The 26,355-nt window shown below is 44.1% G+C and overlaps 1 protein-coding gene across 11 annotated transcripts in view; it reads right to left on the reverse strand.

The window, feature by feature from the left end:
• PPP1R13B (protein phosphatase 1 regulatory subunit 13B) overlaps positions 1-26,355 on the reverse strand; it is a 144,480-nt gene that overhangs the window by 48,730 nt on the left and 69,395 nt on the right. For 8 of the 11 annotated variants that reach the window (XM_027825355.3, XM_043547997.1, XM_043547994.1 and 5 more), the window contains exons 3-4: positions 23,849-23,968; positions 17,373-17,440 (exon numbers count right to left, since the gene is read on the reverse strand). In XM_027825355.3, coding sequence (XP_027681156.2) covers positions 17,373-17,440; positions 23,849-23,968 — 188 coding nt within the window. Of the gene's footprint in view, positions 1-5,494; positions 5,606-17,372; positions 17,441-23,848; positions 23,969-26,355 lie in introns of those variants that run through there. The other 3 variants (XM_043548000.1, XM_043548001.1, XM_043547999.1) reach the window with 3 other exon arrangements.

Below are 26,355 nucleotides of genomic sequence, written 5' to 3' on the forward strand. Positions count from 1 at the left end.
CAGGACATTGCAGACCATCTGGGAAATAACCTGGCTTTAGCCAGGTATAACAGGGTATGCTGGCCCTTTAAGCCTAAAAAGGAAAGCCTTGGGCTATTAAACTGCGTTTCAGGGGGTTTTCTGTATTCAGATCCAGGAAAGTTAGGAGGCAGCCACTAAAAGAGAGGAAGTGGTCTTGGGGTGGCAGTTTGTGATCTGAGGAGAACCCAGGCTGCTAACTTGGTGCAGAGCCCAGGAGGAGAGCCTTGAAGTGTAGGAGAAACAAGATTCCTAGATCTCTCAGCCAGTGGGAAGGGATCCTGGGAAATTAAGTCTCAGTCACTCAGATTTATGGACCATTCTGTGAAAGGAGGCAGTATAAAAAACAACCTCTTTGCATTAAAAAAAGAGACACTAAGATGAAGTGCTGTCAGTCTCCACCAGAAAACAGGAAGAACTTCATTTTGACGTCCAGATTTGTGCATAGACTCTGGAAATCCCACAGTATTTTAAAAATTTTAATTTCTTTATATGAAATTTTTATATGAGCTTGTTTGTTTGGATTTTGGACATTCCAGACTCTTCCCCAGAAGTCTGGTGGCAGAATAAGAAACCCTGGGGACAGCTTTTGTTTTGTTTTTAAAAAAGAACTCCAGAAGTGTGACCTTCTTAGAAGGCCAGCCTGTTATAACACTTATATTCTTTCACACTGCAAGTGGCAGTAAGAGTTTAACATTAGAAATATTTAATGTTGCATGTTTACATTAATTAATGTTTAACGTAGTTCAGATTTGAAGAACTGGGTCTCTTTCTAGACCAAGCTCTTTGCTCTTCAACTTTTCCCCGCCTTCCAAAATTGTTTTACTGCATACAGAAAGTACTACACATATTTTCCATATCAGTTACTACAGCCGCAAAGCCCCAGGCTTCTTAGAGAAAAAAGGATAGAGAAAAGGATTGCTTAAAAGGTTTCTAAAATATAGACTACTTAAACTTTGAATTCCTAGCCTTATAAAAACCAACATACAGTTAACGGAGGAGGGAAGTTTGGGGGAGAGGGTGGAGAGGCATGAGCGGCAAGGCCTCGGCGCAAGCGAGGGTGGGACCTCGGGGATACGAGGCGGAGCATGGTCAGGAAGACGAGCAGCGCGGGTGGGGCCACGGAGAAGAGGATGAGCGGGAGTGGGGCTACAGCCCAGGCACCCTTTTGGCAGCAGCATCCTGTTTGGAGAGGCTTAGCCTCCTCTGGCCTCTTATATCGTCTGCCCATGGTAAGGCATGTTTTCAAATCCTTTAATCATTCTCGTGGTTCTTTTCTGCACCTTCTCCAATTTATCAACATCTTTTTTTAAATTGTGGACACCAGAACTAGACACAGTATTCCAGCAGCAGTCGCACCAGTGCCAAATACAGAAGTAAAATAATCCCTCTACTCCTACTCAAGATTCCTCTCTTTATGCATCCAAGGATTTCATTTGCCCTTTCCGCCACAGCATTGCACTGCGAGCTCACGTTCAGCTGATTATCCACTCTTCCCAGGATAGTGTCCCCCATCCTGTAAGTATGGCCTACATTCTTTGTTCCTAGATGTATACATTTACATTTATGTATTAAAATGCTTGTTGTTTACTTGCGCTCAGTTTACCAAGTGATCCAGTTCACTCTGACGTTGGCGAAACGTGTTCCAAAATGCTCAGTGTGGTGGGGAATAAGGAAATGGAGCAGGACTCCAGGGGTGCTCCTCCCAAGATTGGCTGGGAGGGCAACGACTGGCTCCCGGAGTCTCCTCTTCAGGGTACATTGTAGGGACAGACATTGGAAAGGAAATGTAGTTGAATCCTAGGTGATTATATCCAATTCAGAAGACAAGTCATCCCCTGTGTCCAACGGAGAAGCTAGGGGGTGCCAGTACTAGCAGCCAAGTTGGTACCAGTGGTTAAGTGGGTATTGGCAGCCAACTTTTCATGAGGAGAGAGGAAAAGGGCTCCTCTGCTATGCAGAGGTCCTTGAGGGAGAGGACTGATGTCAGTACAAGCAAATCCAGGAAGTATTTTCCAATCTGATGTGAGCCTAGTGGTACCAGGGATGGTACGGACAAGCTGTCCACATGCTCCTTATGCCCACAGCCAAAGTCAGAGCCTGTGTTTTCTTTGAGGAGCCCCTGCATTCAGAGGGTTCCAAAGGTACCAAGGATAGTGTTAAGTATGATTGTTTGCTGAGGGACTTTAGATTAGACAATCTTTTCAGCTGTACTGGTCTCTTGTTGACAGAAGAATCAGGAGCCTTGTTCATACATGGAGCAGGACACGAAGTCTCCTCAGACCCTGACCACTGAGGGGCGGATTTCTCCCGGCACTCCAACTCCCTATCAGGAGACTGAGGTTTCTTCTTACTGGAAAGTCTTGGGGGGGGCCTCAGAAGATTTATCTTGGTCTTTGCTCCCCAGAACTGGAGCAGAGGTTGAGAAGGTTGCCACAGTACTGCGAGAGGCCAAGGCCAATGTACCAAGGGGGGAGGGGTCAGATCCCATGGATCTGAGTGAGCATTCCATTAGGAATAGCTTGAGTCTGTCCTCCCGCAGCTTCCTCAATCTGCTTTTGAAGCCAGTGCAGAACTTGCAGTTTGACAGGATGTTGGACTCTCTGAGGCAGCTGGAATGCCCATCATTAAGGGATTGTGAGGACTCATCCATGAGGCCCCTCTGAACCAGAGCCTGCCTCAGCCTGATGAGTCATCCCTGACCAGAGTGTGAGATGAGTCAAAGGCAATTACCTGAAAGTCTTGTGATAGGCCATGCCATTCAACCACGGTTCAGTCAATTCATAGGCAATGACCCACCTATGTGATTTCAAGGCAGATATATAGGAATCTAAAAGAAGCAGTCTCTCTAGTCTGCTCAATGTTGCTACCTGGCCAGGAACATTTCCAATGTCTAGTAGTTCAGATAGACTGCCTGTGCTCCTGCTCCAGCCCACTCCTGCTTCCTGCTCTACCCCATGCCTGTTTCCATGCTAGCCAGCTTCTGCATCTGCTCCTGCCTTAGCCAGCCACCTAGCTATTCTGGCAGGAGGAAAGTCCTCTAGCAGATCTGGTAGGTTTGAAGACCAGATTTCAGACATAACCTGCAGTTTTGGGCATAACACACAGGGAGAAAAGACCGCAAGTAAGGGAAGGCTGAGGGCAGCAGCCCTAGCCATGGCCAGCAAAGGTGGGTGGGGAAGAGAGAGGGGCACAAGGGCACAAAACTTGTGCCAAAAGGAAGAAATAAGAAAGGAAATACAATAAGAGGAAAAAAAGATGCACAAAGCAAAGGTAAGCTAGTGGACATCACAGTGCTCTGTCTGTAGCTGCAGGAGACTGAGAAGAAACTTGAGCAGCAGTGGGTATGTCTCTCCCTACATACCCACTGTGTGGAGCACAAGGATGTTTAAGAAGCATGCAGAGACCCATGGACAATGCTGATGAAACTCTCAAATCGAAGGCACATAGGCACGGGCATACAAAACATGGAGCACCCATAAGGACATATACTTGAAGATCTAAAATTTCACAAGTCTCATAATTGACAGCAGCTCATTTCTACTACAATCAGAATGGAATGTTATATAGAGCCAGTACTTCAGACTGATTACCTCTAGCCTATGCTCAGTAAACGGTTACACGGTTTTTTTTAATTTTCCAAATTAGGTTCACAAAAAATCCTGATAAATGAGGAGGAAAAAAAGTATGTGTGGGTGGGGTAGGAGTGGGAAGTAACACATATAGTGAACTGTTATTTGGATTACTACTATCTATATTTAGATAGAATTCCTATTTAAGATCTTAGATATCTTCTGGAAAGCTGTAGCTAAAGGAAATACATTCTTTTATTTCCTTACACTAGAAATAGTAACTATTTTTCTCCCTCCCACACTAGTTTTAGAATCAATCTGAAAAGACTACATATTTTTTCAGACAGTAACTTCATTTGTTTATGCTATCATTTTAAGCAGGAACATTTCAACAAAATTATAGGTTACAGACAGATTGTTTTCAGGATTATGTCACCACAATGCTTCTAGTATTTTTGTTTTTAAATCCTGCTGCATATGAAGTCCTATACCTAGGTTTAATAACTTGTCATATTTGCATGTATTAATGTAAAGCTATATAGCTGTACATATATTTAAGATTTATAAACTATTATGCTAAATCAACCTAAATTTCATTGTCATTTAAGAAGCCACAATAGAAGGTATTACAATAAATTAAAATGGCTCAAACAATTTTATTTTTTTTTTAAATAATAAAATATTGGCCATTACAGCAGCAAAAAGCACCCTGGTACACCAGGGTAGAATTCTAAATTGTTGTCTTGCTTTCTGTCTTGCTCTCTCAGTTCCCAGAATTTTCAGCATTCGTGTATGGCCATGGTCTCTGGTGTATTAGAGGACCTACAGATCTGAGAGCTAACTTTATTGCTGCTGCTGCTTCTTCAGAGAGGCAATCCTTTCACTCCCCTCACTACCAACAGAAGGATGAGTAAGAAATTCCATATGGAGAAATGATCTTGGAGATCTAGATTTAGTTCTAATGTTCCCCTCTGTCAAATCAAATACGAAGAATAGCTGCTTCAGTGCCTAAATAAACTTAGAAGGGAAAAACTGTTTTCCTATCTGAAAACTGAAGATCTCTCCCAGTCTGAAGCTACTGGATTGCTTATTCCATCCTCCTCACGCTAAAGTATTTGAATCAACCCGCTTGTCAGGATGTTGGTACAACATTCACCAGTCAAAACTTAAAAACAAACTTTCATCATCTGCCTACTAAAAGATACTATCAATTCCCATTTGTATCTCCTGGTTCGGCTGAGGTTTCCAGACTAGGGAAGCTTAAAGGAATCTAACTTCCAGTTGGTAGGAAAATAGAGTTTCCTTCTTTTCCTTGAGATTCCCCTAGACTGAAACTAACATGATTTACCTAGCAGGACTCCAAAACCCTTAGGGAAGGTAAGATCAGCCTCAGGTTCTGTCCCACACTGCCCAGTAGCAGAAGTTCTTCCCAGTATACATCCAAGAGAAGGATTATTGAGCTCGTCTCCCTTCTCCAAACTAGGAGAGAGTTCTGGCATTAAGAAAAGCAAAATAAACTGTAGCGAGACCTACTCTATAATCTATACGCTGCCTTCCTTTCCTCTTCTTAGAGAAAGCTTTCGTGTCAAAAAATTCTGAGTTAGGATGAAGAGTAGGGATTTTTTTTTTTAGTGGTTGTCACTTCTTAACAAAGAGACTGTCTCAGGTGCCACTTCCAGTCCCACTTGTGTTCTCACAGCATCCCTGTGCAACTGCAGTAATTGCCTACATGAAAAAAAGTATTTTTAATCTGTATTTAACGTTATCAACACCTTGTCCTTTTTGATATGTGAATCACACTAACCTACTTTTATTCTGCATTACTTCTACCACCCCCCCATCCCACCCTGCCTCCCTCCACCATGCTCTTCTGTGCTTGGCCCCTTTCTCCTCTCACCATGTACCTCCAACATCCATTTGGCTCTCTTCTCATTTGGATGTAACTGGACACCTGGTCCTCTTCTTTCTGGTCCCCTCAAATAACTCCCCAGCTACTTTTCCTCCTGGCAGACAGAAACTCCACTCCCAATGGTGGCTCATTTCCTCTTCTGTGTTAACAGTGGCCCCTAGTGGATTCTGCTATTATTGTTGTTCCTCCCTGTTTCCAGACAAATTTGCAATGAAGAGCTTAGATACTTGTAAAAACAACGAGGAGTCCGGTGGCACCTTAAAGACTAACAGATTTATTTGGGCATAAGCTTTCCTGGGTAAAAAAAACACTTCTTCAGATGCATGGAGTGAAAATTACAGATACAGGCATAAATATATATATCTGTAATTTTCACTCCATGCATCTGAAGAAGTGTTTTTTTTACCCAGGAAAGCTTATGCCCAAATAAATCTGTTAGTCTTTAAGGTGCCACCGGACTCCTCGTTGTTTTTGTGGATACAGACTAACACAGCTACCCCTCTGATACTAGATACCTGTAGAAGCAGCTGGCACCATATGAGCAATCAGCTCTTCACAGACCATTGTTTTGAAACCACTAATATAAAGCAACAGCAGAAAACACTAATATAAATAAAGCAAGTGGACTGCTAGGATATTGAAGTCTTGACAAAACTATCTCAGGTATATGAGTGAGAGGAAAAGAGAAGCAGCTACTCATTAGTGTGAATGTTATTCAGCAGCAGAATCAGGATTACTCTCTTCTGCTCAAAAACACTGGTTTTCAAACTTTGCTACCTGTAAGTCTCCCTTGAGCCAAGAAAAATCAAGGCTGTCCTGGTACCAAATCCAATACTCATCCCTGTTCCAGAAGCTAGATCCATCATGAGTAGGGCCCTACCAAATTCACAGTCCATTTTGGTCAATTACACTGTCATAGGATTTTAAAAATTGTAAATTTCATGATTTCAGCTATTTAAATGTGAAATTTCACAGGGTTGTAATTGTAGGTATCCTGACCCAAAATGGAGTTGTAGGGCTGAGGGAATCACAAGGTTTTTGTGGGGGGGGAGGGGGGGGGGGAGGCAGCAGGGGGTAAGGACACCATGTTATGGTATTGCCACCCTAACTTCTGTGCTGCTACTGGCAGGATATTGCCTTCAGAGCTGGGCACCCGGCCAACAGTCACTGTTCTCTAGCCGCCCAGCTCTGAAGGCAACGTAGAAGTAAGGGTGGCAATACTGCGACTTCCCTGCAACTCCCTTTGGGTCAGAACCCCCAATTTGAGAAATACTGATCTTCTCGTGAAATCTGTATTGTATAGGGTAAAAGCACACAAGACCAAATTTCATAGGAGGAGACCAGATTTCACAGTCCGTGATGCATTTTTCATGACCGTGAATTTGGTAGGGCCCTAATCATGAGAGTGGCCCCTCTCAAAAATTTAGGAAGTGAGAATTTGAAAGGCAAGATTATCTTACCAGCCAAGCCAGCTATAAAGTAACACTCTATTCATAACATGACTTAAATCTTAGGACAGCCATACACCTTCTCAAATGGCAAATTTTGAAATAAACTCATTATTACACTAATTAGGACTTTTTGGCTCCGCTTTGTCTTAGTCATGTTCTCAAGATAGCTATTTTACACAATTTAACCTTTTGAAGGACAACCTTGATTTGTTCCATCTTCTCATAACAAAGGCCACATTAACAAACTAAAATAACAGAAACAGTAGAGTTTTCCAATGTTATTCATAAGGTTGGCAATAAGGCAAAAAGTCTAATCATATAATTAAAAATATTAATCTTACATTCAATTCAGGAATACAATTTTCCACTGAGGAAATTGGAAATCTGGTATTTTACAGAGGAAAGAAGAACTGATCTTGAGAAGCCACCCTCTTCCCCATGGCTCCAGGAAAGGGGAAGAAATCTAGATGTATAAATCTCGTATCCATAGGGACGGGGAGAAGTCATGTCATGAGAAAAATGCAATTCTCTCCTCCAAGGAGGAAAAGTTGGTAAGACTGGAAACAAAAGCCAGGCCACGACAACCTATACTCAGTCTCTGGCACCTAAGAAGAACCTGGCAACAAATGCTACCTTACATAGACCTTGTTTCATTCTTATGGATGATAAATATTACTTTTATAGTAATGTATGTTTGACCTTTTGAGGAGACTTGCTCTACTATTAATATTGAAGTCTCCCTTTTGAAAATAATCTGATAAAAATCAAACAGTAGTTTTCCTCCTGACTTTAAAATCACCACTACTTTTGATCATCAGTAGTGATCATGCAAACAGAGAGAGCTTCACAGAACAGAAAAGCAATTGCACACATGACTAATACCATAAAATTATTCAAGCTGACTCTAATAAAACAGATTTACTGTGATTTCATCCAGCAGTATTGATTTAAACACCAAGACAAACATTTTAATCCTACTACACAGCTTTCTATGCATCAGTTACACTTTCAGCTTTCTCCAGTTAATTATATTTGGCAAAATCAATATTTCAATAATGGTAACACAATAAGAGTACAGTAAAAATATACCTGATTATAGAAAATTTGCTAACTAAGTTTTGTAAGCTTCTTCAGTGTTCCATTGTATTGTATTTATTCTAGAGCAGTACAATATTCAGCATTTCAGTAACAATGAATAAGCCTAATGCATTACGTAAGAATAAGCCTATTAAATCCTTGAGCCTGAAACCACGTCCTTCCCTCCTCCCCCTGCAGTTTGAAACTTGTCACAAACAGAATCTTAGTTTTCTATGCTTCTCAGCACTTGCATCATTCATATCATTAGCATGTGTATTTTTATATATACCACAAGAACTTAAATCAGTTCTTAATGTCAATGGGATTTAGTGCTTATTGATGGGAAATCTTGAATTCAAACACAAATTGCCATGTTTCACATGAGTTTAAACAGCTCATTATAAATTCTTCCTTTGTGGCTAAAAGCAGAAGTTTGACTATTTATTTATTATTAATTATTATTATTTAAACACTGACACGAAAATCTTTTTACAAAAACTTAAATCAACCATTTATCATGTTATGAACCTGAGTCATAAATGTAAAATTAACATCTGCATGCTAAATTGGACACAAAGCCATACTTTCATCGACTTTAATACTGTCAACAGGTGGTGATTAAAGGGAAAATTGTGTGTGTGACTCTCTGCTTCCAGAGGCATAGGAGGTCCCAGATGAAGTGGAACTAGTGTGGTGTTCCTGCATACGGAGGACAGGATTTGGGGAGCTACCCTGAAACTTTATGAAGGGCAGGGTAGGGAAGGCTGTGCCTCCCCAAACAGCCTGTCCCCGGCCCCCCTCAGAACCCCCAACCCATCCAACCCCCCTGCTCCTTGTCCCCTGACCGCCCCCTCCCGGGATCCCCCACCCCTATCCAACCCTGCCTGCTCCCTGTCCCCTGACTGCCCCGACCCCTATCCACATCCCCACCCCCGACAGGCCCCCCGGGACTCCCACGCCTATCCAATCATCGCCTGTTCCGACCACCCCCGCTCCCCAGAACCTCCGTGCCATCCAATCGCCCCCTGCTCCCTGTCCCCTGACTGCCCCGACCCCATCTATACCCCTGCCCCCTGACAGGCCCCTGGGGACTCCCACCCCTATCCAATCCCCCCATTCCCCATCCCCTGACTGCCCCCCCACTCCCAGAACCTCCACCCCATCCAACTGCCCCATGCTCCCTGTCCCCTGACTGCCCCCTGGGACCTCCTGCCTCTTATCCAACGCCCCTGCTCCCCACCCCCTTACCACGCCGCTCACAGCAGCAGGACTGGAAGCTGTGCTGCCCAGCCAGAGCCAGCCATGCCGCTGCGCTGCCCGACAGGAGCTCACAGCCCCGCCGCCCAGTGCGCTGGTGGCACTGCGAGCTGAGGCTGCAGGGGAGGGGGGACAGCAGGGGAAGGGACGGAGGCTAGCCCTCCTCAGCCAGGAGCTCAAGGGCCAGGCAGGACGGTCCCGCGGGCCATAGTTTGCCCACCTCTGCATTAGGAGGTAAACAGCAGGGAGGGAGGAGAGAAAATTACTCACCTTGCAGTAACTGAGGTTCTTTGAGATGGGTGCTCCACTCCAGGTGACGGTGCGTCCCGGCACTGTTGATCGGAGATCTTCGGTAGCAGTGCCTGGTCAGGATTCACGCGCTCAGGTGCTGTCTCACGGTCTCAGAGTCTGCCTGAGCGCGCGCATCCCGCAGCCCCCTCAGTTCCTTCTCTACCGTGGAGACCTCAGAATAGTACTCTAAAGTAGAGGGGAGGAGGGCGGGTAGTGGAGCATCCACAGGGACACACATCTCGAAGAACCTCAGTTACTGCAACATGAGTAACTTTCTCTTCTTCTTCGACTGCTGTCCCTGTGGGTGTTCCACTCCAGGTGAATGTGAAGCAGTACCCACTAAGGCTGGTGGGACTTTGGAGTTGTGGCAGTGAGTACTGTAGACAGTACTGTATGGCCTACTGTGGTGTCTGCCGTGGTATCCTGCGTGAGAGCATAGTGTTTAGTAAATGTGTGTTCAAATGGCCACCTTACAGATATCAGGAATGGGTACATTACGGAGGAAGGCAACGGATGTTGACATGACTCAAGTAGAAGGAGTTCTGATGCCTTCAGGCAGTTGAGCATTCTGAATGTAGTAACAGGATCTGATGCAGTCGGAGATCCATTTGGAAAGTCGTTGTTTAGAAATTGCTGCACCCTTTGATCTCTCGGTGGTGGAGACAAATAATCGCGAGGATTTACGAAATGGTTTAGTCCTGTCTAAGTAGAAGGCAACTGCTTGTCTGACGTCGAGGGTGTGCAGAGTCACTTCATGTGGAGTCTCATGAGGTTTGGGTTAGAATGTAGGTAAGTATATTGATTGGTTAAGGTGGAAGGTGGACACCACCTAAGGGAGAAATTTAGGGTGTGGTAGCAAGGTAACTCTGTCTTTAGAGAAGGTTGTGTAGGGAGGGTAGGCCATCAGGGAGCTTATTTCCCCTACCCTCCTTGCTGATGTTATAGCAACCAAGAAAGCTACCTTCATGGACATATGAAGAAAAGATGAGGTAGCTAAGGGCTCGAATGGAGGTTTCATAAGACCGCGAAGAACGAGATTGAGATTCCATGCAGCTGCCGATGGATAAATCTCAGGATAGAGATTTTGTAGGCCCATGAGGAAGCGTTTTATGGTGGGTGGGCAAAAAGTGAATAGCCATCTAACAAATCATGGAAGGTGTTAAAGGCCGCTAGGTGTACCCCGATAGAGCTGAGCAAGAGTCCGTCCTGTTTTAGTTTCAGAAGGTAGTCTAGAATATTAGGGAGGGTCATGCTATGGGGTGATAAGTGTTTGACCACCACAGGGAAAAGCGCTTCCACTTCTGCAGGTAAGTTTTACGAGTGGAGTCTTTTCTACTATGCAGGAGGACATATCGGACTTGCTCAGAACAGGCTAATTCGTGGGTCTGGAGCCATGAAGGAACCATGCTGTCAGGAGGAGTTTCTGGAGCTGAGGGTGAAGAATTCGTCCGTTGTCCTGAAAAAGCAGATCTGGTCTGTTGGGGAGAGTCCATTGAGGATGGGCGGACATGTGGAGCAGGTAAGGATACCATGTCTGTCTCAGCCAAGCTGGGGCAATGAGTATGACCTGGGCCTTGTCATCTCTGATCTTCTGCAGGAGCCTCTGTATCAGAAGGATTGGTGGAAAGGCATACATGAGAGAGTTGTTCCACGGGATGAGGAACGCACCTCCTAGGGATGCAGTCCAGAATCCCGCTCTGGAGCAAAATAGGTGACATTTGCAACTCTGGGTTGTGGCAAAGAGGTCTATTGACAGGATGCCCCATTGGTAGAAGAGCTGTTGTAGTATCGTGGGGTGCAATTCCCACTCGTGTTCTTTGGAGAAGTGTCTGCTGAATGTATTGGTGGTAGTGGTGTGATAGCCAGGTAGGTACGACGCAATAATTTGTATGTGGTGTAGTATGCACCAAATTCCATAATCGGATGGCCTCCATGCATAGGGAGTGTGATTGTGCTTCCCCCTGTCTGTTGATGTAAAACATACGTGCTATATTGTCCGTTAGGACCCGGATAGATTTGTTCTTTATGAGGGGAAGAAAGTGAAGGCAGGCTTGTCTCACTGCTCTGAGCTCTAGGAGGATTATGTGTAGACGCATATCTGGCATGGATCAGCGGCCTTGTGCTGTGTGTCCCCCCAGATGCGCTCCCCAACCGACCAGGGAAGCATCCATGGTGAGCATGAGCATGGGGGATTGTTGTTGGAAGGGAACTCCCATGCAAAGGTTCTCTGGTCTTATCCACCATTGCAGGGAAGCTAGTACGTTCGCTGGAGGAGTCAGCAGCATGCAGAGGCTGTGCCTGCTGGGTTTGTAGTTTGAGTTGAGCCAACCCTGAAGACATCTCATGTGCAGCCTGGCATACTGGACCACGAAGGTGGTGGCTGCCATGTGGCTAAGGAGCAGTAGGCAAATTCTTGCCTGTATCCTGGGATGAACAGAGAGCATGCGTATGAGATATAGGATAGTGAGGAATCTGTTGTGTGGTAGTGAGGCTCTGGTTCGAATTGAGTTCAGGTGAGTTCCAATGAATTCAATCTGCTGTGTAGGCGTCAGGGTGGATTTTTGGACATTTATTTGCAGGCCCAGGCTGTGGAAGAGGGAGATGGCGAAATGGGTAGCTTGTAGCATCTTGTCGTATGAGTTGCCCTTGATGAGGCAATCGTCTAGGTAGGGGAAAAAGTATGATCCCGTGTCTGCGGAGGTGGGCCACGACTACGGCTAGGGACTTGGAGAATACTCTCGGTGCTATGGAGAGTCCAAAAGGGAGTACGCTGTTTTGGAAATGGTCATGTCCAATTGTGAATCACACGAAGCATCTGTGGGCTGGATGAATGGATATATGAAAATAGGTGTCCTGTAGGTCGAGGGCTGTGAACCAGTCCCCGCTGAGGTATTATTGTGCCCAGTGTGACCATTTTGAATTTCTGTACTCTTACGAATTTGTTCAGTCAGCGTAGGTCTAGTATAGGCCTCCATCCCCTGGTCTTTTTCTGGGTCAGAAAGTAGTGGGAGTAGAGCACTTTTCCTCGATGTTGTGTCAGCACGGGTTCCATAGAAGATGATCCACTTCTGCGCAAAGTAGGTGCTCTTGAGAGGGGTCCCTGAAGACAGATGGGGAAGGGATAGAGTAACCAGACTGAACTATTTCTAGGACCCAACGGTCCTGTGTAATCTGCTGCCAGGCATAGTGGAAAACCTGAAGGCGGTGGCCAAATGGGTAAGTAGGCAGTGGAGTCAAGGAGTCGTCATGCAGACCCTCAACCAACGCTTCAAAATTGTTGTTTATTTCCCGATGGGTGGGAGGTAGCTGTTTGCGCTCGGTTTTGTCTGCGCCTAGGAGGTCTAGGGCAATTCCTGGGTATATCGTATGGTCTGTTCTGAGGCTAGTGATACTGTTGTGTGCATGGCCTCTGGTAAGGTTGATATTGTTGTCTCCTGGGAAGGGATGAGTAAATGTCCAGGGTGCGCAGGGTCGCTCTAGAGTCTTTCATGGTGTGAAGGACTTCGTCGGTTTTCTTGGAAAAAAGTTTGTCTTTGTCAAAGGGGAGGTCCTCCACTTTGGTCTGCAAGTCTTTGGGGATACCTGATGCAGACAGCCAGGAAGATCTGCGCATAACCACAGCAGTCGCAGTAGTGCGAGCAGCGGTATCCGTCATGTCCAGAGATGCTTGTAGAGCTGTTCTGGAAACAAACTGGCCCTCAACAAGGACTGACTTAAAGTCTGCTCTCCTGTCCTCTGGAATATGGGAGGTAAAATCAAAGAGTTTATTGTAGTTATCAAAATCATAGCTTGCAAGTAGGGCGGAATAGTTTGCAATTCTGAATTGCAGAGTGGAGGAGGTATAAACACTGCAGCCAAAGGTGTCAAGACATTTGAGGTCCTTGTCTTGCTGGGTGGGCCGGTAGTGCGGCTGTTTCATCCTCTGAGTCGCTGCATCCACTACCAGAGAATTTGGTTGTGGATGAGAGAATAAGAAGTCTACGGCCTTAGCAGGAACATAATATTTGCGTTCAGCCTTTTTGCAAGTTGGTAAGATAGAGGCTGGGGTCTGCCAGAGTATGTCAGCTGGTTCTAGGAGTGCTTCATTTATGGGAAGAGCAATCTCTGAGGGCGCAGAGGTGGTTGTAGGATTTTGAGGAGTTTGTGTTGTGTCTCCTGGACCTGCTCTAAAGGGTTGTCTTGGCTGAGTGTCACCCTCTTGAAAAGTTCCTGGAACTGTTTGAGGTCGTCCACATTCTGTGGAGGCAGAGGCATGAGAGCTCTGTCTGGAGCTGATAGAGAGTTAGGAGTCGGCGAATCAGGGTATAGTTCCTGGCCCACCTCTTCAGAGGGGGGTTCAGGCAGTCTAGAAGTAGATGAAGATGGAGGCACAGAAGGAGCTTGTGGTCTGGTGGAAGAAGCATGAAGGTGAGTGGCAGTAGGAGCTGGCCAAGGGTACCAGTGAGGCCAAGGCATTGGGTAGGAAAAGTTAGGTGCCGCCCACAGGGAGGGCGAAGTAGGGAAACTGAGGCTGGTGGTTGTTAATCGTGATCTGAGGCGTAAAAGGTTCCGGTGGAGGAGGAGAGGCAGGTGGGGAGAACTCCTGCTGTTGCTGCATATCAGGCTCGCTGTCAATAAAGGTAGCCAGGTCAGGTGGGGAGAGTGGCTGGTCAAAGAGTGAGCACTGTGTGTCCAGGAGTGGAGAGTTAGGCTCAGGTGCCACTGAAAGGTCATCTTGACTTAGGAACTGTTGTTCCCTAGGATCTGAGTCTGCTGCATGTGATCTGTGCTCAGAGACGTGCACAGACTTTTGCTTGGCTTTTCCCAGTGCTGCAGGTCTCTTGTATGCACCCTGTGGGAGGTCTGCTGCTGTCATGTGAGCAGCAGGCAGGCTCGGTGCCAACGTTCTTATCAGCACCAGAGTAGAGCGCACTGTCGGCACTGGGTCTATTTTTGGTGCTGAAGGGGTCGGTGCCAAGGAGATCTTCCCTGCACGGGAAGTCGGGTCCCGGCCTCTACATTCCATGAGAGCCATGGCTGAGGTGGCAGGATGGTTGGAGGCGCCTGACTTCGGCACTGACAGCTCTGAGGGTAAGGATCTCGCAGGAGACCCCTTACCCTTGTGAAAGTCTCTGCTCGGAAACAGTTGGGCTTCTTGCCTCTCCGCCTGAGAGGGTGAAGCCATGCTTCCAATTGGTTCGGACCTGGCCGGGAAGCGAGGGGTAGAGGGTTTGACAGTGTCCGTCTCCAGAGGCTTCTCATGCAGAAATTTCTGCAGCCGCATTTTCAGCCGCAGGTCCGTGTCACGACGAGCCCTGGTTTTGAGGCTCGTGCAGTGGACACACTTAGCAGGGTCGTGTGTCTCGCCGAGGCACTTCACATAATGTGAGTGTCCATCGGACCATGGCATAAAGTCCTTACAGGAAGCACATTTCTTAAATCCTGAAGCCCCTGGCATTATTGAGCTTGGAGTGCCGGGGAGAGTGTCTCCGCGGGAGACAAGCTTGAGGAAAAAAAGGGTGGGTTTTATTTTTTTTTTTTTTTTTAACTAAGTAACTATTCTAAGGGAAGAGAAACAACTGGGATGTTACTAACTAACTATTTCTATATTATTTGTAATTGTTTCCTTCAGAGACCAGGGAAGAGGATCAGCACTGCCCCGAGTCCCGTCTTCAGTCAAGGACGGTTGAGAAGGAACTGAGGGGGGCGCGCACTCAGGCAGACTCTAACAAGACCACGAGACAGCAGCTGAGCATGTGCATTATGACCAGGCACTGCTACCGAAGATCTCCGATCAACAGCGCCAGGACCCACCGTCACCTGGAGTGGAGCACCCACAGGGACAGCACTCGAAGAAGAGCTATTTAAGCTAAAGGACAACGTTGGCACAAACATTTGGACATAAACTGCCTATGAATAAATTTAGGCTGGAAATTAGAAGAATGTTTCTAACCATCAACAGAGTGAGGTTCTGGACCAACCTTCCAATTGCAGTAATGGAAGCAAACTTCCTGTCCAATTTTGATGGAGCTTGATAAACTTATGAATGGGATTATATGACATGGGTTGCCTGTGGCAATATAGGACTGGACTTGACGATCCAGAAGGTCCTTTCCAGTCCTATGTACCAGTGATTTCAGGTCCCAGGTTTGAGTTTTTTAGGCTTGGTGGTCAGAAAAGCGTTATTTTTACTTGTAAAGAGGAAGTTTAAATGTGGAAATAACTGAAACACAACAAACAGGGAATCTCCACAATGCTATTTATGTGTGAGAACCTTCAAACTTTGAAGTTTTACTAAGTTAAACACAGGAACAAAAAACAAAACAAAAAAAAACAATCTGCTATTACAAGGCATAAAACAATATAAATAGAAGTGGCTGTGAAATACGGCATGTCGAAACTTTCAGCTAGCACGAAAACGCAACCTACTTCACCGCTGTCTAAAAAGGCACCTAATCCATAGATATATGGTTCAATTTTGACAGGCCTTTAACATGATTGCTAAATCAGGAACCAGCAGTAGAGAAGCAGCTTATGTAAGAACAGTTGTTTGGCTAAGTGGTGCTGAGGGACACCACTGTCTCAAAGTAATCTGGAAAAAAGAACAGGAGTACTTGTGGCACCTTAGAGACTAACAAATTTATTACAACATAAGCTTTCGTGTACTACAGCCTACTTCATCGGATGCATGGAATGGAACATATAGCAAGAAGATAGATAGATAAAGATGGAAGTTGCCAAACTGTAAGAGGCTAATGAATTAAGATGAGCTATTATCAGCAGGAGAAAAAAAACTTTTGTAGTGATAATCAAGATGGCCCATTTAAACAGTTGACAAGAAGGTGTGAGGATACTTAACATGGGGAAATAGATTCAATATGTGTAATGACCCAGCCACTCCCAGTCTCTATTCAAACCCAAATTAATGGTATCTAGTTTGCATATTAATTCAAGCTCAGCAGTTTCTCGTTGGAGTCTGTTTTTGAAGCTTTTCTGTTGCAAAATTGCCACCCTTAAGTCTTTTACTGAGTGGCCAGAGAGGCTGAAGTGTTCTCTTTTTTTTTTTTTTTTTGAATGTTATGATTCCTGATGTCAGATTTGTGTCCATTTATTCTTTTGCGTAGAGACTGTCCGGTTTGGCCAATGTACATGGCAGAGAGAGGCATTGCTGGCACATGATGGCATATATCACATTGGTAGAAGTGCAGGTGAACGAGCCCCTGATGGCATGGCTAATGTGATTAGATCCTACAATGGTGTCACTTGAATAAATATGTGGACAGAGTTGGCATCAGGCTTTGTTGCAAGGATAGGTTCCTGGGTTAGTGTTTTTGTTGTGTGGTGTGTGGTATGTGGTTGCTGGAGAGTATTTGCTTCAGGTTTGCAAATAAAGCTTATGCTCTAATAAATTTGTTAGTCTCTAAGGTGCCACAAGTACTCCTGTTCTTTTTGCGGATACAGATTAACACGGCTGCTACTCTGAAAATAGTAATCTGGGTGGTTCTTTATCAAACAGGCAGGGGAGGAGAGGCGGGAAACCAAAAGGACACAATCAGCAGTTGGCAGGACATTAGGCTGCTTTCGTGGGACTGAGGAGAAGATTAAACTTTCTGGAGGACAAGCTATTCTCTATGTTCTAAGAGTTAAACTGTACTCTCCCGTTCCCTTTCAAAAATACAATATCGAATCTTAAGCTTCAGGATATTTCTTGCAGTTCCCAGCTATAAGATGAATTTAACAGATAGTGTTAAATTTTAAAATGGCAATTTTCAAAAAAAAAAAAAAAAAACCACACTGTATTTATCATTTGTTACATACCCCATTCTCTGTACGTTTCTCCACGGGTATACTTATTCCATTTCTTTGATTTTGGGTCTGACGCCCACCTAAAAATAAAGTATCAATCTTATTAGCAAGGGGTATTTTTTTGTTTTTTTTTTAATTCAGATGGTTTTCGCTGCAAAACTACAACTGTATCTGTACAAATTACAATCACTCTTTAACAAATCAGCTTTTTGTAAGTTTAATTTCCTTTCTTACAAACTACAATAACTATATATTTGTCATTTAGTAAAAAAAGTTCAAAAGCAATTAAAAATTGATAGATGATTAAGGGTTTTTCTTCTTTTGGGAGGCGAGGGAGCAGGTGTTTTTGTTTTTAATACAATGGGTAGTTAATCAAGTTTACTTGAAGCTCAGCAAAACAGCACCGAGCTTTTTTCACAACAATACTGAAGGGATTTGTAAAATTAAGAATTACTTGAAATATGCTTTCTAATCCTCTACAAACCACTCCATATGTATCAATATTTATTACAGTATCAAGTTTTTTGTTTTGTTTGTGTTTTTACAATAATATTCCAATGCCTTTAAAAAGAGGCAACAAATTTCTCAACAGAAGTTCAGCACTTCAGGAACTATTTGACTAGACAGGTTTATCAAAAGAATAGATTGACTGCTTTAGTTGTTGCCAATATTCATTTTAACATGGAACTATTCCTCTTGGTTATGAGCACATAAAGTTTCCTTTTATCTGTAATGTCAATTCTGCCAATTCCTACTGTATCAATACAAACCTTTGGCATTAGGTTACTCTTTGTAGATCGCAGAGTCCGCAAAAGTAGAAAACGTTGACTTCATGGCCCGCCTGTATTAAGATCTGTAATATGCGGCTCTGTATTTTTCTGCCTCAAACAAGTTTTGTTGTCACAAACATCCAAGAAACACTGTTACTTAAGTCAGTGAACTGAGCATCATATTGTCACAGTTTGACTGCTAAAGCCTCATATTTCTGTACCCACAAGAAACAATAGTTCTGGCTGAGTACATTGCAAATGTATATATTAGAGGCCATTTCCCAGATGCCTTGCAAAGTTCCTTAATATAAAGCTTGATTAATCTTACCATGGTTGAAGCCTTGCATGCCTGATTTAGAAAGGACAAGCATGTTTTCCATGTATGTAAAACTCCAGGCCATGTTTAAAACATATTTAACACATATACATTTATATTGCACTTTAATCACAGAGGATGGTTAAGCACTTTACAGTTTATACAAATCAGTATGTATTGACATCCCTTCATGCACTACTGGACTTCACCTAGTCAAAAAACAACGAGCCATTCTGCACCACTATATTCTACAGCTTTCAAGAGAGGTAGTGGGGAATCCCTTATTCCACTGAAACTATAGAAATAATTTTTGTGGACAGGGCATGTCTGTTGGAACTTGGCTATGGCATCAAATCCACCATCTTTCTCTTGTGAATAGAAACATAGAATTAATTTCTATGACCACAAATGGTCAGTACCTCAATTTTAAGTCTAATCATGACTCAAATATATGTAGAGCAATATCCCTTAGTACATAAGGTAAAAGTTAATGTAGGAACTAAACCTGGGCCACTTTTAGTAATCTAAATCATCATCTATGCCTCACCGTTGTAAAACTAATGAGTCAAAAAATAATACTTTTAGAAAACTTTACATATGGAACAACCCAGAAAGGGTTCAAAAGGAGAATTAATTAAAGCAATCAAGACTAAGGGCATGGCTACACACGAAACTTCAAAGCACTGCCATGGGAGTGCTCCCACAGCAGCGCTTTGCAGTGCGAGTGTGGTCACGCGCCAGCACTGGGAGAGAGCTCTCCCAGCACTCCTGGTACTCCACCTCCATGAGGGGATTATTTTACAGAGGATTAGCTTTACACTGGCGCTTTACAGTGCTGTAACTTGCTGCGCTCGGGGTGGGGGGTTCACACCCCTGAGCGAGACAGTTGCAGCGCTGTAAAGTGCCAGAGTAGCCATAGCCTTAGCTGAGACGTAAGAAAAAAAGTTACTTGTTAGAGATGGTCAAATTAACTGAATTGAGTCAAAACAGCCTGAGCATACCAGTAGGCATCTCAGCTGGTGATTCCTTCATAGCCTTCAGACAGATTAACTGAGCATGACAAAGTGAGTACATATACAAGTATAATCTCAAAGTTTTCTTGTAAATTAACTATCATCTATCTCTGTTTGATCAGATAAAACAGATTCTATTACCTACACCAATCCCTTAAGGCTCTCTCCTGATTTAATACTACACTCCTTGATAGAAAGCTTCTTTCTAAAAGTCAAGTAGACCATAGCGTTTTCATGATAGAAATTGCTATTCCATTTTTGTTTTAAATATAGCTACATGAAGAGTAGAGGAATCTGTCAGGGATACTTTGCAAAATAGATTTTTCTCTCTCTCTCGGATCAAAGTCATTTGCTTGGAGATGCACGGTGCCCTCTTTCAGGGAAGTAAAACAAGGGACCTTGCCTTTAATATAAAAACTGCTTTAAGCCTTGCATACCCATCAGCATTTCTGGATCAGTATCAAAAGGAACAAAAAACTGCTTTATGAAATAAAGCAAAACATATTTTTTGTTAAGCTGTCCTCATAAGAGGCAAGTCTAATTGTTTCCCACTTCTCCTCTGTCTTTTGATATGTGGTACTTGTGCTCTGTTGTAATGACAGAAAAAGCATTCAGCATTCTAACTAGTTCTGGAGTGAAATATTTAAAACTCATTTATGTCATTTCTGGCACCAAAGCATGCAAGTCACAGGGAGGAGGACTAATGTCCATAACTATTCTGATCAGATTTTCTGCCAAAAGAGTGAAAAAAATTAAAGTAAATATATTTATTATAATAATAATAATTAATAATTACATTTTGTATTAGAACAAGCAAAAGTGAAAAGTGAATGCCTAGGAATCCCCTTTATCAGTTTTAATGGAGACAAATGTGATTTCAGCAGCTAACCTGTAACTGTACAGTAAAAAAAGAGTAGAAGAAAGTGAGAAATTTGTGCAAGATACAATTACGTAGAAAAGGCAGGAGAACAGAAGTTAATTGTCTCAAGGATTATTGGAAGAAGAAGTGTACTTCTCCAGCTAGGCTACTACTGTAAAATTGTGAATAGTCAAGTGAAGCAAAATAAAGAGCCGAGGCAGCTGGTCACTAGGAGCTGCTGCACCTGAACCTGATCAATAATTCCACAGCTATCAGCCACACTAGGTACTATAGTGTGTAGCTGATACTGCAAGTTGCAGTACTGCCTGTTGCCACTAATAGACACCTGGTTCACTCCTGGAAGCTCCAGCAGCCATTGGTGCCTCACCCCCTGACTTGAAATCATTTTCATCATATACAGGGTTTACAGTTTGGTTCAATGGCACCCCCACTGCACAAATTGTTCCAGCACCCCTGCCAGTGGCTACAGGGTATCTGGCTATTACCAGGAAACTCCTGAAGGGAATAGTTCAGAGAGGGGCATTCATGACTGGAAAGATATTTATGGCAGGGATTCTCAAACTTTTTGATCACATGAGTCACTTCTTACAGAGTGTCTTGGGGACACACCTCCCTTTCCACCACAGTTGCATAATATCCTTATGGGAACTACAGTAATTTCTTACATGGAGAAATATTAGGTAAGTAATGAATTTTTAGGAGTCTTTGAATGTGGTTTAGCAGAAAAAGGATGCTGAATTTATATACAGAGTTTATTTTAAGCAATAATACTGGTTTTAAAGCCAAGTTTAATGCATGCTTGAATAACTGAATGTTGGCAGTTTTCTAGCTTCATTTGTTTTTGAGAGAGAATTTTAATAAAATAATGTCACTTTCCAGTGGAATTCTGATTTTTGTTTTTCTAGTTCTCCGCTTTGCTGCCCTCACCCCTAAATGACCTCTCTCTCGAGTTTTGGATTACCACTGTTAATAGATGGCATAATACAAAAAAGAATTCCCAGGATATATTTTGGAATAAAATGAATAATTCTGAATTTGTGACAAATTGAAATACATTTAGAAAATGAAAATTAATTTTACAAGACATTTCCAATCTAAATGTTGCAAAAAGTTATCACACTCAGTCATTAAAATTTTAAGTAGAAAAACAAAAGAATTTAAAATGTCACCAATTCTAATCTGTGACTAATAAATTCCTATACCAGATGGAAGTGTTCAAAGTCTAGAGTTTTTGGTTTTTTTAATTAGTCAGGAGTGCCAAACATAACATTTAACACATTAACTGAATAAATATATCACAGAAGAAAAATAAATCAATGGATATTCAATAATTCCTATACAAATGCTATTCTTATATACTGCAGGAATGGGAAGGGGAGCCTTTTAATGTAACAGTCAATTTCATCCTACGGAAAAAAAGAGGACATATTTTTTTCTTGATTTCTTATATTTAGCATGAGGGGCACGTATACTAACCCATACTCAAACAGCACGTAAGTGAGGGGAAGATAATATTTCCTGGTGAACACTTTCAACGCCATGGTCAAATAAGCCTTTTGGCAACACATTTTATAAAATTATACAATGTGCATCAATAAAGTGTATGAATAATTATGTATTATATTAGGCTAATACAGTGTTGTGGCAGATATGGCCATTTCCTGCAATATCTTGAACATACTTTACTGAATTAAGTTAAACCTTCATTGTATTAAAAATGCAAATGTTTACATATTATATGGGGATTATGTGTCTTAGAGGAGACCTGACTAATGTAAACCCTGGTAAGTGCTATGAGCTTCAAAGGACTATTTGAAACACTGCAAACTTTTAAAATGAAGTGGGTTTCCCAAGAAATCTCTAAGGGGAGGGATATGCACATGTAACACCTCAAGTTATTCAAAAATCCAGCCTTTTGAAACTAGGGACCTGAGGAGAAGAAACTGATTGTTTACGAATTACCTCTTCCCAAATCAAAGATTCAGGCTGTACAAAGGAAGAACTAAACTTTTAATCCGTGTGCCTGTTGTGAGCTAACAGCTGTGATGGACTTGTGATCACAGAAAACCCCCTTTGGTAGGGTCTGAAGGACTGTTCACCTGCCAGAGCCTTTGTGGGTGTTGCAGTGATCTCTGGTAACCTTGTCAGCACGCATTTGGATTCTTTTATTGTTTTTAATATGTTTTCTCTGTAATGCTTTTACCTTAAGAAAAAATTGCTTAGAAAGTGTTATGCGGTAACTTAACTGAGGGCAATTATGCCGTTTATAACCTCTAAGGAGAAGGCAAAACAGGCCTGCCAAAGCAGTCTGAGTTGCTGGGAATTCACAGTGTAGGCATGGAACTTGCAGCCCGGAGATATCCTCATTAGGAAGAAGGGAGACATGTGTCTCTGTCCAAGAGAGGTGACGACTGGGGAGCCAGAAGCCTAAGAGTGGGTGCCCTTACTGGACCATGAGGGGGAATACAGGTACAGCTGCCCTGAACTGTGACAAATGCTAACTATTTTAATGCATTCCTGTAAATAATTCCATAAAACAATTTGATTAGTTAACTTCAGTTATTATTAAGGCTGCAAGTCTGTCATGGAGGTCACGGATTCCATGACTTTGTGAGACCTCTGTGACTTCTGCAGTGGCTGGTGCACCTGGCCCAGGGGCAGTTCAGGCAGCTCCTGTGCCAGTCACACCAGCTGCTGCAGGGGCAGTCTCGGGCCACTGTGCTCCCCCCCAAAGCAGCAGCAGAATTTGGGTGTGAGAGTGGAGGGGGTTGGGACACGGGACAGGGTGAAGCGGGCTCTGGGTGCGGCTTACCTGGGGTGCTCCCCAGAAGCAGCAACATCTCCCTCGCTCAGCTCCTAGGCGGAGGAGTGGCCAAGCAGCTCTGTGCACTGCCTCCGCCCAGAGCACGGGCTTCGCAGCTCCCATTGGCTGGGAAATGGGAGTTGCGGAAAGGTAGGCGGGGGGTGCCTGTAGGTGGAGGCAGCGTGCAGAGCTGCCTGGCCATGCCTCCGCCTAGGAGCTGAGCGAGGGGGATGTCGCCACTTCCGGGGAGCCCCCCAGATAAGCACTGCCCACCTCCCCTGCCCCATCCCGCACCCAAGCTGTGCTGCTGCTCAGGTGGGAGGCGCAGAGCCAGGTATGGAGCCTGCCAGCCTCACCAAACCCACACCCCCAGCACCAGCGGGGGTCCCAGGCCGCACGCCGCTGCTCATCCCCCTTCCAGCACCAGCAGAGGTTCCAGGCCGTGCACTGCAGCAAGCTCCCCGCACCAGCGGGGGTCTCGGGCAGCGTACTGCTGCTGACCCCGCACCCCCACCCCAGCACCCACAGTGGCCCCAGGTAGCCCCCTCCCCCAAGGTTTAGTCAGGGGTATATAGTAAAAGTCATGGACAGGTCATGGGCTGTGAATTTTTGTCTACTGCCCATGACCTGTCTGTGACTTTTATTAAAATTACCCATGACTAAAACGTAGCCTTAGTTATTATCTGTGTAAGGTAAGCGTACTTACTCTGTTCATTGTTTTCAGCTGGAGATTCCTCATGCCGAAGAAAAAATTTCACTTCTTCCCTACGGGGTCCCCACTTCTGTAAATGGTCATACATCATGTGATCAAAGGGTATAGGGCGTTCTGGAAATATAGAATAAAATATTTCTGAGTCCAGCAACTTCTTACAAAGTACACCGGACCCTCACTAGAACACGCATCTATATAGCGCGAATTCACATATAAAGCGGTCGCAGCCATGAATCCCATATTTAATTACTTTAATTGGAATTCATTTTAACGCAGTCCCCGCGTTAATGCGGTACCGCGCATGGATCCCAAATCCCACATTCTAGCGAGAGTCCGGTGTAACATTAAAAAAACTGATTTAAAATGTGGGTGCATTTTTGGCACTTCAAGCAGTCATCTGGCAACTTAACACGTAGAAAACGAACTCAAAATAAAAGCAGAAACAAGAAGAAAATAACTGTAACAGCATATTAACTAAGTTATTTTCATAGTATGTTAAGTACATAACAATAGCAATAGCGACATAATTTTAGATAGTACAACCACCTACATAATTTCAAAGTTTATAATCCTATTATGCACTCATTTAAATTTTGCCAGGAATTCTCCATCACCTTCTGTGACATTATATGATTAAAATACGACCACGTAGATTAGGGGCAGGCAACCTTTTTGGCCTGAGAGCCACATCGGGTTTCGGAAATTGTATGGAGGGCCAGTTGGGGAGGCTGTGCCTCCCCCTGGACTCCTGCCCCATCCAACCCTCCCTGTTCCCTGACTGCCCCCACAGGACCCCTGCCCCATCCACCCCCTCCCCCCCGCTCCCTGTCCCCTGACCACCCCCGGAACCCCTGCCCCTGACAGCCCCCCACCGTCCCATCCAACTCCCTCTCATTCCTGACTGCCCCCCCGTTCCCCACCCTCTAACCGCCCTGACCCCATCCACACCCCCTGATCACCACCCCAAACTCCCCTGCCCCTCTATCCAACCCCCCCTGCTCTCTGCCCCCTTACCGTGCTGCCTGGAGCACCAGTAGCTGGCGGCACTACAGCCACGCCACCCAGATCATTGTGCCAGTGTAGTGTAGTAAATTGCTCTCCTTAACTGCTACCAGTAGCACATTCCTAAGCAGAGCAGTTTAAATACACTACACCAGCAGCATGGCGTGCTGAAGCTGCAGGGCAGGAGGAACAGCAGGGGAGGGGCCAGGACCTAGCCTCCTGGGCCAGGAGCTCAGGGGCCAGGCAGGAGGGTCCCGCAGGCCGGATGTGGCCCATGGGCCATAGTTTGCCCACATCTGATATAGATCATTGTTGCTACCATTGTTATACAATGCAACAAATCTTGTACAAAGTATGTTATGTAAGGTATCAATGAAAAAGTTATGGTTTGCTGAATGTGATTATCCTATTTGTATGCATGCATCATTTTTGTATCCAAAATTATGAATTTTGGCCATTTAACTGCATTTCAAATGTGTTTGCTCCTGGATAACACCCACAAGGTATTTTGCATCCAGTCTAGCCAGCACACTGTGAAGGGAATACTTATATTGACGTCCCATCAAAGAACACAATGGGCCATGAAAGAAGCTTATCCACACCTGATGGACTTTCCTGAGACCATTTTAGCTAGAATATGAATAAGGTCCCTGGTATGACTCAAAGCATGCAAGAGCATGTGACTAGATCATGTGGTACTGAACTCCATCTTGTGTGCCTGTATTTTTCCAGAAACTGTGCTGAGGGCTCTGCTTCGAACACTGAGTTGCCCTCGACACAGGAGAACCTATAAAAAGCCCTAGAAACATCTCCATTTTGCTTCTTCCCTGCTCTGATTTCTGGCTTATGGATTTATACTAATGGGAGCATTCTAATCAAGGGACTAAGGGCCTTCCAATCATTTGGAAGCAACCGGAGACTTAAAAGTCAGCAGTTTATGCCATCACTACTTGAAACCTGATCCAAGAACTTTGCAATTATTGTATGTATTTGATTCCTTTAACCAATTTAAACTCTCACCTTTTTCTTTTCTCCTATAAATAAACCTTTAGATATTACTGTGACATTACTGACATAATCTGGGACCGTATAGATCATCGTTGCAACCAAAGTCCTGTAGTGGCACCAAATCTTATATAAAGGGGGTCAAATGAGGTGTCTAAGACAAGGTTATGGTTTGCTGATTATGATTATGCTGTCTATACGTGTGTATCATTTTTGTAGTTGAAGTTATGAATATTGGCTCTATACTGTCTGTATTTCAAACTTATGCTATCCTTCTGGGTGACAACCCCAGAAAAGTTGGTGTCAGCTCTGCCTAGCCTGCTTGATGGCCCATTAAGGACCATCAGCTATACAGCTGATCCATTGAGAGAAGACAGTCACGCCTTGTGACTCAGCAACATGTACACAGACATGCCTATGGACAGCTCTGAGGTTTTTCCATGCTATGTGATGGACAGCTTGTCTTTGGAACAAAGAAAGAAAGACCACATGGC

This window comes from Chelonia mydas, chromosome 6 (assembly GCF_015237465.2).
Source record: "Chelonia mydas isolate rCheMyd1 chromosome 6, rCheMyd1.pri.v2, whole genome shotgun sequence".
NCBI classification, from domain to species: domain Eukaryota; kingdom Metazoa; phylum Chordata; order Testudines; family Cheloniidae; genus Chelonia; species Chelonia mydas.